General features: G+C 25.7%; 1 protein-coding gene across 1 annotated transcript; it reads left to right on the top strand.

The window, feature by feature from the left end:
• Positions 1 to 5,794: 5,794 nt before the first annotated feature.
• Positions 5,795 to 10,564, top strand: LOC103487078 (bidirectional sugar transporter SWEET5-like). Its single transcript, XM_008445287.2, has 6 exons — positions 5,795 to 6,225; positions 7,245 to 7,281; positions 7,387 to 7,603; positions 8,690 to 8,851; positions 9,720 to 9,839; positions 10,219 to 10,564. The coding sequence occupies exons 1-6, from the start codon at positions 6,183 to 6,185 to the stop codon at positions 10,384 to 10,386; spliced, it is 747 nt and encodes a 248-aa protein (XP_008443509.1). The 5' UTR covers positions 5,795 to 6,182; the 3' UTR covers positions 10,387 to 10,564.
• Positions 10,565 to 12,532: the final 1,968 nt, after the last annotated feature.

Genomic DNA, 12,532 nt, shown 5'->3' with positions numbered 1-12,532 from the left:
TAAATATATTCATAAAATCTAAAAACGATCTTAAGCTAAGCAAAGTAAATTAACACATTTTCAATGTTATTAATTAGTACAGCTTATAAATAAAAGGAGCATATAAAAAAGTTGTCCGATTTAAAGCAAAGAGCGAGAATAGTTCTGAAAAAGCTTTAATTTAGTAGTAGACTAAAGAGAAGCTAAAGAGATGATTTCTTCCCATATACTTCGAGTTATACTTTGAAATTATTATAAAAACCGTTGCTCCCTCATATATGGTGTTGACATAAATAGAATTGTGTGTTAAAATAAAATACTTTAAATCTATATAATAGATTAACCCAAGATCATTCCGACCAAATTGACAAAATAAGTTACATACCAGATTCTATTGTCAAGAATAAACTATATACCAGATTTCATCTCCTTCAATTGATGATGGCTATAAACTAATGGTAAAATGACTATTATCTTCCTTAACCAAAACCTTGTCCTTAGTGAGAGCTTTTTCTTGATGGGATAAAAGGCTTATTATTTTAGTATATTAGGGACCATAGCCCTAAGGTTTTTTATATACTAGTTAATTAGAATCCTCATTAAATCCTAATAATACTTCTACCCATTTAGTCCATACTAAATTAAGAATTCCAAATCTTAATTAAATAGATCACATAATAGGTCCAATTAAATAAAATTACCTAATGTGATAAATTATTAATTTACATACATAGTCCACACTTTAATTATACGTATGTCTAACATGGTGGTGATATGATCCTCCCATAAGTGAGGAAATTCTTGCTTCATCCTTGAAGAGTTTGTTGTTTCACGCTAACTAAATGAACTATGGTGGAAACAGTTTGGTTTGATTTGATCCAATTTGGTAATCAAATCGAACAGAATAAAAAATTTTATATGTAAAACCAAACCACATTGATTTATTATTCGGTTTTAAATTCAATTTTTTTGTTTTCTAAATTAAAAATAGCGTAGTTTTAAATTCGATTATACTCTTTTTGGTTTTACACTTTCTTAATATATAAATATGTAAATATATAAATATACAAATAGTTTTTTATTTGAAAAAAAGGGTAAAATTACAAAAAAAATTGATGCAACAAAAAGTTAAACCGATCAATTGGCAAACCTCATGGTGTAGACCGTAGGGTTCCTTTAGAATCTTGGACTCCTCAAGGGTTGAATTTGTGTAATATAATTAAATCGATATTATTACCACACCCTAATTATAATTAATCAATATCTAAATTAGTTTTATTTCTTAAACAACAAAAACTACCCTAAAATAAATAGTAATAATGTAATATCATCATGTTACACTGATTTATAATTAAGTTTATTTGGAAAGAAAATAACAATAATGTCCTTGTGCCAAATTTCTTTATTCCATATGCATATTAGTCTGTAAAGGTTTAAAAGGAGAATAATGGAAACAAAAAGTTAGTGAAATCCAGCTCTTTCACCCACCAAAAGCTACTCTTAATTAATGAGTTGCATTAAATAAATAAACATATGGTTCAAAATTGTATAATTATAATATGAACAACTTGAATTTAATTATGCTCAAAGTTACAAAAGTATATTGTAACAATGGCAAAGAATGGAATAATGTTATAAAAATAATAATAATAATAATAATGTTGACTAATAATATGCCAAAGTTCTTCGTTTTCTCAACTATGATCATGACATTGTTAGGTGAAGTTCTTTTAAGCCTGGCCCAATTCTTTTTCCTCTTCTTCTTCTTCTTCTTCTTCTTCTTCTTCTTCTTCTTCTCTTTTTTCCTTTTAAAGGAGAATGGATTTCCTATATCTATTTTGAAATGTGGACTTACCATTGTTAGTTTTCAATATAATCAAATGGTTGATTAATTGAATACGAGGTTTCGTATTCAAATTTCGCAATTTCCAACTTAATCAACTAGTCCATGCATTAATTTATATAGTAAAGTGGGGTATGAAAAATTAAAAATCTATTTAGTAGAAAATTCAGATTCTATTTTATGTTTTCAAATTCATTGAATTTAGTAAATATGTGTTTCCTTGAATTTTGTGATTCACCGTTGTGTAAATTTTGAAAACTACTTTTTTTTTTTTTAATATTTTTATTGTATCCAAAAATTTAAATTTTATATTTTAAAAACTAGAATTATTTAGAAATACAACGTGTCATGTATAAATTCAGTTCATTTTTTTTAATAAATATGTATTATGTAATGTGTTATAAATTATATAATAAGACTGTAATAATTATATAAATTTTAGGTTAAACTACAAATTTGATCCATGTTGTTTTAAAATGATAGAATTTAGTCTACAATATGGTTTATAACTAGAATTTAATTCTTTTGCTTTGATAAAATCATAGAAAATAGTCTCACTCATAGAGACTATTTATGGAGGGTTGTTAAAAAGGAAATACTATATATGAATTTTTATCAAATTATAGACTAAACTCTAACATTCTCCAAACAATAGGGACTAAAATTGCAAATTAACCAATTAGTGGATAAGTGCGACTAGTTTTTGATTTATAAATATATAGTATGAAAGCCATTTAAATATTTTTTTTAAAACTAAAATTCAATTTCTAAATTTGTCACCATACATATATCTAAAAACATAAAATAAAACAACTCTATTTTCGTTAAATACCTTTATTTTCAAATTTTTGATTTCAAATTCTCTACCAAACATAAGTCTACTTTAAAAAAATGTTTTGAAAAAATTTACTCTAATATCTAAGATTGTCAAAATCATATCAAAATCTACTCTAAACTTACAATTTCATCAAATTATAAGCATGGTGAGAGTGTTAAAAGAGGTGTAACTTAGTTGAAATGTACTTTTGTGTTTCACCCACGGATCCCTTAATCTCTAGTATTTTTCAAGGAAACAATTTCATCAAATTACGACCTCCGTTTTGTGACTTTTATAAAAAATATTTAATATATATTTTTTATGTAGAATTTTATAAAAATTAGTGAAAATTGGAATGTAGATAAAAATTACTATACTTATTTAAGGTTAGTATCTAACGTGATGATATTAATACAATTAGATTATTAGAGGTATTAATTAATTGCAATTTGTCCAATTAATATTTTTGGAAAAAATAAATCAAACTTAGGTGTAGAATGACAATATTAGTATGTTTTTGTTTCTATTGTATTTTATAAATAGGTAGATTCCACTTGACATTTTTAAAGAATAAAAAAGAATTTTATATGTCCTTTTTCAACTTTATATATATATATATATATACTTACATATTCTTCATTTTCTTCTAATTGAAATTCTCTTTCTCACATGTGAAATTCTTTTTAAGACAATGGGGATTTGAATAAAATTTTGAAATATGATTGAGACTTTTAATGATTCATTTGCCAAATATTCCCCATAGGGCCCTTTTCTTATATTCTTTATGTGTTAAAATAATAGTATTAATAATAATAACCCAATATAGTATTTATTTTAGTAACTCAAATACTTTTCTTCAAATAATAGACCAATTATGTCACTAAAATTTATGGGCAGATACATTGGTTTTTATAAAGTATATGTAACTTTTTTTATAAATAGAAATGTATATACTTTTTTCTTCTCATTTTTATTTTTATTTTCAAATAATTATGTAATTACATCTCTTATCAATAACTAATCACATGTGGGAAATCCTCCATATATTTTTATTTATATAAAATGAAAAGTTATAATTATTCTATTATTTTTATTATTTTAAGTATCATAGAGTATGGCAATTGAGATATCATGCTTTTCCCAATAATATTATTAATAATAATAATAGTAATTGTATTCATTGAACTATTATCTTGTTTCTAAAGTGATTATAAAATTAAAATTACTTTTTTTTTTTTGCTTTTGCTAAATAATTCACAGAAAATTTTGCTAAAAAGAATCGCATATTTTTCTTGAAAAAAGAAAAGATATTGAATTTTATGGTCTAGTCTCATGAATAAAAAGATGTTTAATTATTTAAGTAAAAAAAATTCATATGGGTATCTATCAAAATATTTTATTTTGGACATTTAAAGTATCAACTTTATTTAACAAAAATAAAAAGTTGTTTTTAACCCCCCCCCCCCCCCCAAAAAAAAAAAAAAAAAAAGTCATAGTGATATTTTTGAAAGGTTTTATTTTCAACTTTCAAAATATGAAGCTTACTTGTTCAGTTTGTTTTATTTAGATTCATAAAATTTAAACTGCTATTTTAACTTGAATTAAATAATTTTCAATTAATTATTTAATGTAATTCTGCATTTTAACATTTAAATTTATAAAATTTAATACATATTTTCAAGATTTAGAGTTCGTGTAAAAAATTTAAAAAGAAAAATAATAAAAATAAATATACCTCAATGTTAGTTCAACTCCATGATTATATTGAATAATCTAAAAATATAAAGCATATTCTAAATTTCAAACAAAAACGACTCTAGAATTTTAAAATAAAATGAATCTAAAATGAAACAACATCATAAATTTAAGAAATGCATCTATGCTTTTAATTATTTATTTATAAATTTAAGAAAATACCCAATAAAATATTAACAAAAATTATATATATAAAAAAAGTTAAATATGTAAAATCAGTCACAGACTTTTGAAAAATTATACCTAGATTTTATTCTTAATTCAGCACTATAAAAAATTCATTTCCAATAATCTTTATCCTGCAATATCTTGTTTTTTTCTTTCCAAACTACTTTATTCCATAAAGAGAAAATGCTAAATTTTGTTAATATTGAAAAAAAGGAGATGTTATTAATTTATTGATGAATATTTAAATATGAAGATGTGAATATTATTTTGATAACAAGTGAACATTTGAATAATAGCACATGCCACTTAAAACTTTGGTTCACACCCTATCCAACAAGTTACCTCTAATTTAACATATTAATCACTTTTTCTCTTTTTTTTTTTCTTTGTTCTTTTCTTTTAAATGATTCATCATCTTCCTCGAACCTTCAACTCTAAATTAAAGTTAAAATGCTTTACATATATAATATAAATGACAATGTAAAATTTGGCAGATTTAATAAACTTTCTCGATAGAAAAAAAATGTTAAACATTAAGAATACAAATCATCTATCCAAGACTCTCAAGGTGTGATATCGGTTCGTGACTTATCGTCAAATATGAAACTTATTATGTTATGGATGTCAAAGAAGGTGAGGCTAAATCACACAACTCCTATCTCATACTAATTTTCAAGATTTTTTTTTTACTTCCTTGTGTAAAACACCGGCCGTTGCATCGTCATATATCCAACAACGCTCTAAAAATGTAAACATACCAAAAGTATACTAGAGTTCAATCAGTTGTAATCATAGTATGGTAAAAAAACATGAATCTTCCAAGTAGTAACACAAGCCAGGTTTAATATATATATGTGTGTGTGGGTCAACTTTCATGTGACATATCCATCCAATATGTTAGCAAAAAACAACACCCCTTAATCAACGACAACTCATAAAGCTACTTACACAAACCCTAAATCAACAAAATTTAATATATATATAATACATGACCTTATTATATAAAGCTGACAACTTCAAAAAGTGAAAGTCAGAAATAAATAAATAGATAAGTAAATAAAATAAAAATCGTTTAAAACCCTCACGGGACCAACTTTACATATTTATCCATTAATCCATTACTTGTCGACATATTCTTCATAACATGTGCATCAAGAAATTAAAAAATATAATGTCCATTTTGGTGTATAAAAAGGCCAATTTTGAAGCTGTTTTTCTCATCTTGTTTTGTTCCATGCATTATTTAACACTTTAGAATTTTGGTTGGAATAGGGAGACAAAAATCAAGGTGAGGTAAACTCCAAAGGGACACTAAAATTTTCAAAGTCCAACTTGGAATCAATCTGACAATAAAATTCCTTTCTCCAAATTCAATCAAACATATATTCCAAATTAAACCAGGAATCATTCTGACAAATCAATTTCTACTCCCCAATCACTTCTACTCATCTCTCTTCTTCATTAACTACCAAACAAACAAACCCCTTTTCTTGATCTCTCCATTTTTATGGCTATTTATCTTTAATTTCTTCTTTCTTTTATGAGAGATTATATTAGTTTCTTCCGCCTTCTCATTTAGTTGTCCTGTTATTGTGTTTCCCTTCATTGGATATTGAAGAAATGGTGAGCGCGGATCTTGCTCGGTTTATCGTTGGCGTTATCGGTAACTATTGCTTATCTTATTGAATTATTAAGTGTGTTCTTTAAATATAATCTATCATTCTACTTATTAATTTCTTAAAAGAATTTAAATTTAGTTTCTATACTTTCAATTAATCATTTAACGTTAGTTTGATTTAACGTTAGTTTGAAGTTAGTAACTTTTATTCAAGTTGATAAAATAATAAACCGCAATGAACAAAAGATGTTTAACAACGGTGGAGTAAAATTACAATAAATTATATTAAATTTAATGTATTAAAAGTACCAAAATTAAACTTATAATGAACCACAAAGTTCTAATCTTGTATATGATCACATATATTTTAGAAAAGTACGATCTCTGTTAATCTAAGTCATCGAACTTCCCATGCTATATTTAAAATTTTAAATACATTATAAATTTGTCCAAAAATGGTGGTCGAACTATTCAACCTTAACCATAATAACAATAATAGAAAATAAACATACTATCCACAAAATCTTAACCTTTAGAAAAAAACATCTAATAAACTTTTGATAATGGTGCGTAATATATAAAACTTAAAGTTAAATATATAAATTTGGAGCAACTACTAAACAAAAAAAAAAAAAAAAATGAAAACTAAAATTTTAAAGCTCTCAGAGGTCGTTGTGTGTGTGTGTGTTTTTTTTTTTTTAATAAGATTTATTATAATGGATATTTGTATGTTTTGAATGATTTTTTAAATGTTTAAAAAAGTGTTTATAAACAATTTCAAATTTTAAAGGTAGTGCAACGATAGGAGGGGCATGCCAGAAAGACATTGATTGTTGGGTTGAAAATAATAAATACATGCACCTAGAAAATTAATCCAAACAAATTCAATTTTTTTTTTATTTGATTAAAATTATAAAATAATTATATTATATTATATGTATATATATATATAGATAAAGAACCTACTCATTATTTTGAAGATTAGTGAATAAAACAAGAAAATTGTTTGCTTGAATTAATTATTATGGTCTCTAAATGAATGCTGAAATTGAAAAAATGTGTAGGGAATGTGATCTCCTTCGGCCTCTTTCTGTCACCAGTGTAAGCTCGCGATCTGTTCTTGAATTATTCGTAATTAATTAAAGTGTGTGTATTATTTTTATAAATGAAAATGAAAAATATGAAGATTATTGTTATATGGTGCAGACCAACATTTTACGAAATAATAAAGAAGAAATCAGTGGAAGAATTCAAGCCAGATCCTTATATTGCAACGGCGTTGAATTGTATGTTTTGGGTGTTCTATGGAATGCCTTTTGTTCATCCAGACAGCTTTTTGGTCATCACCATCAACTCCGTTGGACTTCTTCTTGAGATCATTTATTTGACCATCTTCTTCCTCTATGCTGATTATAGAGGCCGGGTACATACAATCATAATTATATTTTCCATTCTTTTCTTTACATATAAATTAATTTCTTTTTCATTATTTTTTTCGTTTTTATTTTTATTATTTTCTTCCCTTTACCTAATTATTTAACTACCTACAATTATAACTTAATCCCACAAAAAAAAAAAAATAAATAAATTACAAACCTTTAACATATATTTATACAAGTGTGTAGATGACTTGAGAGGAAAAACCTAGCTATATGGAAAGAAGAAAAAAGAGCCCATAAGAAGGGGAAATAATAAAAGACCATAAATTTGTATATATATATATATATATATATATTTTTCTAACGGTAATGAATGAGAGAATCAATGAAGAGATTGATTGCTTTCATTTTTTGTGGTTATGATTTGTTGCTCTTGTAAAGGACAATAAATTAATATTGTTTTCTCCATATTTGTGGCAATCAAGGAGGATTCTTTTCATGGGAATCAATGAAGTTTGGACTCATATGTCGTAATAGTTATGTTCTTTTACACTACTAACCTAAGAAACTTTTTGCCAACTATTCAGACTATATAATAACCTGCCTATTTCTTTTTTAACACTTTACCAATTATCTTTTAACGATTTTGAAAACTTAAAAAAAAATGACAAATAATAATAATAAAAAAAAAAAGAATAAAGAATAAAATAGAAATAAAAAAGAGAATGTGCTAGAAATTTCCTTTTATTTATCTATTTTTTTTTATTTCTAAAGGCTATGAAGTTATTTCATAAATTAACAAAGCTAAGGTTCCTTCAACTACTGTGAATAGCAAGTTTGTAAAGCAAGGTAAATTCAATCTTACCAAATAAAGGGTGAATGAATCAAAATATATAAAAAATACCTATATTGGAACAAATTTTACCATCCAACAATAAATAATTATAGATTGCGTGATAGACTCTAATCTGTCATGTTTATAAATATTTTAAAACGATTTTGTTATTTAAGTCAATTTTTTTATTATTATTTTTATTAGATTTTCTTTGTCTTATATTTTATTTTATAAATTGAAAAAATCTCTAACAATTGTTTTTGTTTTTGTTTTTGTTTTTTAATCTTATTTTCAGACAAAAGTGTGCATCTCTCTTCTAATTGAACTCATATTGGTCTCCATTGTAATTCACATAACCATATTAGCTTTGCGAGGAACAAAGAATAGATCATTGATGGTTGGAATTATTTGCGACATTTTCAACATCTTGATGTATGTCTCTCCTCTAACCATCATGGTAAGTTCAATTTCTAATTTACTTCTTATTATTGAGATATTTATATCAAAAAAATAAATAAATTAAAACCCTTATTTTATGTTACTTATGATTAAGACACAAAACTCAACTAATATATAATATATGTTAGTGACTAAAAGGTTTGTAGTTGAATTCTTTCAATTTCTATTGTATATTAAAAAAAAAAAAAAAAAAGAGGATAAATAATGGTATAAAGAATTAAACTATTTAAATATCATTTTTTAAGATTAAGCTAACCATAATTTGGTTTTCCTAAACTTTTAAAATTAAAACTTTAGTCACTAAGGTTTTATTTCATAACAACTTATTTTTTTGTTTTCTAAGAAAAACAAGCCTCTAAACTTTATTTTCACCTATAAATTTTTATGTTATTTTGTCTATTTTCTACCAATGTCATTAAAAATTAAAAATCAAGCTAAGTTTTGAAACTTAAAAAGTAATTTTTGAAGTCTTGTTGATTTTAGATTTTGACTAGAGATTCAAATGTTTTAAATAAAAAAAATTAAAACAAAATAGTTTACCAAACATCAAATGAAATTCATGAACCCTAGCTACTTAAACGAACTTGAAAATTTTGGGTTCCATTGAAGACGAAACTCAAATTTATACCTAATAGATTGAACCACTAGTTTAAATTTTTTGGATTTATTAACACAATTTTTTTGAACAAAGATCTAGAGATATTGGATCAGGCTAGCACAATTTGATGAATGAAAAATGAATATTAGCCTTCTTTTGTTCGAGTCTAACACAATGCTAACAAAAAACAAATTGAACCTCTACCTTTCAATATATTCTTTATATCAATTGAACTACAACCATTTTGATCTATTTTTTATTTCAACAGAAAAAGGTGATAAAGACTAGAAGTGTGAAGTATATGCCATTTACCCTTTCATTGGCTAGCTTCTTCAATGGTTGCATTTGGATGTCTTATGCTCTCATCAAATTTGATATCTACATATTGGTATGTACTTTAAACTTTCTAATGCTAACACTTGATATGATAAAGAAAATAAAATATTTTGAACTACGAGTTTATTATCAAAGATTAATTTAATTTGAATATCCTAAATATTATTTAGGAGATACATTATCTATCTTATATTAATTATAAATTATCATGGAAATTATGTTGATTAAATATATTAAAAATGGCTACAATATAGTAGGAATATTTAATATCTTTCAACTTTTTTAGATCTACTCTACAAAATTGAAAGTTAGGATAAAAATCCAAAGTTTTGGATAAGTTCAAATTAAGACTCCTATTAGACAAAAAGATGAAGTTTGAGAGTTTCGATATTTGCAGTAACATTTGTTCTTGTTTATGAAAATCTGTGCAGATTTGCAATGCAATTGGAGTAATTTCAGGCCTCCTTCAACTATTTATATATGCATATTACTACTTAACAGGTTCAAAAGTGGAAGAAATTATAGAGAAGAAGGAGCCAAATAAATTAGAACAAAATAAGGTTCAACTGTCCGTCATAGAAGGACCATGCAAAGTCTAGAAACTGTTTCTTTCTTAATTTTTTTTTTTTGGTAATTTAGAAAGTTTAATTTGGGCTAAGTGAGCCCTTAATTATTTAGCTTTTATGTGTTTGTATTAATCAAAAGCAAACAATCATTATTGTTTTTGGAATTTTAATTTTGTTTAAATAAATTTGTCACATCTCAAATTTATCTCAATTTTTATGTTTATTATAAAAACAAATATTTTTAAATATACTAAAATAAACCAATATAATATAATATTATATTTATTATACTCAATCAAAAGGAAAATAAGGTGCTTTTAGATGTACCCTAAGTTAATTTGACCTTTTTAGTTGACTTAAAAAAAAAAGTAAGAGTAATATAAGGTATTGAATTTTAATCGAATTTTATTGATTAATAATGTGTGTATATACAAGTACTCATTTATAATAGGGTGAGAATAACCGAATACTACAAGAACTCCTACGTACAATGAAAGGATTAAATTAAAAGTACAAATCTAAACAAACTTTGAACAATATTTGGTGGAAGAACTGAAATGAACCAAGTAAATCTAATACTACTTTTCAATTTAATCTACAAGAAGAAAAGGGAGGAGTTTAAGAGGGAAAAAGAAGAAAAAAGATGTAAATAAAGTAGATAAAAAATAATATAAAATAGTATAACTTCAGAATAAAGTGTCCTTTTGATACTTTAGGAACAATTAATTAATTTATAAGGAAAACTAGGACAGAAGTTGACATAAAAAAAGAGTTCATAAATAATTAAATAAAAAAAATGAAATCAAGCATTTAATTTACTCCCAAAGTCTTTGGGAGAGAATCAAAATTTAATGGATCAATTTCACAAATCCATAATTCTTCTTGTTGATCTTGATTTAGTTTATCATACACAGCTTCAAACCGCTCGGCCTTGGAGTCGGTACAAAATTAAAGCCCTTCTAGAAATAAGAAACAACATCTTTTCATCTTCAAAAACTTTGATGAGTTGGAAATGATATCTAATATGGTGTAAACCATAGTAATCACGATCTCTTATATAACAAAGCACCCCTGTCGACGAAGTACCTGTGATGTGTTGCATAATAAAACAAATTCTTGTTCTAATAATTTAACCCATAAATAATCTTCTTCCATCAGCTTCCACACATGAACCCTACCAGTGCCATTCTCATAGTTCACGTCAAAACAAGATAGACGATATAGGGTGTCATTAAAGGTCCAAATATTAGAAGAAGCAAGAAAAGCTTTATCTCTCACACCTTGTGGAAAAGAAACAACTTCAAATTTCTCATCTTCTACATCAAGACGTAAAAGAACAACTTTACCCTGCCCTTGAATCCGTTTCAATAAAGAGATCCATTAAAAAAAAAACGCTTATCAAGAGTGGAACCTTACAACGCCATTTTCCATAACTACCTCGTGCAAATGTTCCAATTGTAAAAATTTCAGGTACATATAAACCCCTCCTTTTTTAAGAAAGTTTAACTATTTTGTACTGTTTTTTGTTAGGGCTATAACCAAATCCGAAGCTGTAACCGGGGGTAAAACTTCAGAGAATTATTAAGTGGGAGTTCCTCATTCGTCATCGGATTCAATATGATAGCGAAAGGTTGTGTCAATCCAAATCTTTTCTTTTCACACTGATCAGATATCATTTCGGTGTTCACAAAACAAATTACAGGAATTGATAATTTTGAATGTGGAGAAACGAGGATGGAAGGTAAATGAACCAACGATACAATTTTTCTTGCCTTCTTTCAAAATTCTGGAATCGAAGTCAATACAATGAAGCTTTTGATGAGAAGAAATATGAGCAAATAAATTAGCCTTTGAATTTAGATCCAACAACTTACCAGTCAATATGAGATTGTCCCAAACTTTACAAACTGACCTAAGATTAATCAAAATGTAGAGGGAAAGTTTAGATGAAATAAGTTCAATAATATGAGATGGAAGCTGTGGATTTTGGCTTCTTCCTCGACTTTTCATTGTGAATTATTGGGAGACGACGAAGAAGATTGCAACTTAAGGTTTCTGGATTTTGGATTTTCGCATCTTTCTATTTATTTAAACATATATCACCTAGCATTTCAGTGATGTTGGCGTAAGACATTTGTTAAGTTTACGTACTCTCCTGAGAAAGGCGTAGTAAAAAAAA

This window comes from Cucumis melo, chromosome 4 (assembly GCF_025177605.1).
Source record: "Cucumis melo cultivar AY chromosome 4, USDA_Cmelo_AY_1.0, whole genome shotgun sequence".
NCBI classification, from domain to species: Eukaryota; Viridiplantae; Streptophyta; class Magnoliopsida; order Cucurbitales; family Cucurbitaceae; genus Cucumis; species Cucumis melo.
This window is presented reverse-complemented; position numbering and strand designations above follow the sequence as displayed.

Bases quoted from the DNA above. Each gene is read 5' to 3' on its own strand.
- LOC103487078 (XM_008445287.2), top strand. From the start codon at position 6,183: ATGGTGAGCGCGGATCTTGCTCGGTTTATCGTTGGCGTTATCG. The intron at 7,282-7,386 runs GTAAGCTCGCGA...TATATGGTGCAG, and splicing joins GGCCTCTTTCTGTCACCAGT to ACCAACATTTTACGAAATAA. The intron at 7,604-8,689 runs GTACATACAATC...TCTTATTTTCAG, and splicing joins ATGCTGATTATAGAGGCCGG to ACAAAAGTGTGCATCTCTCT.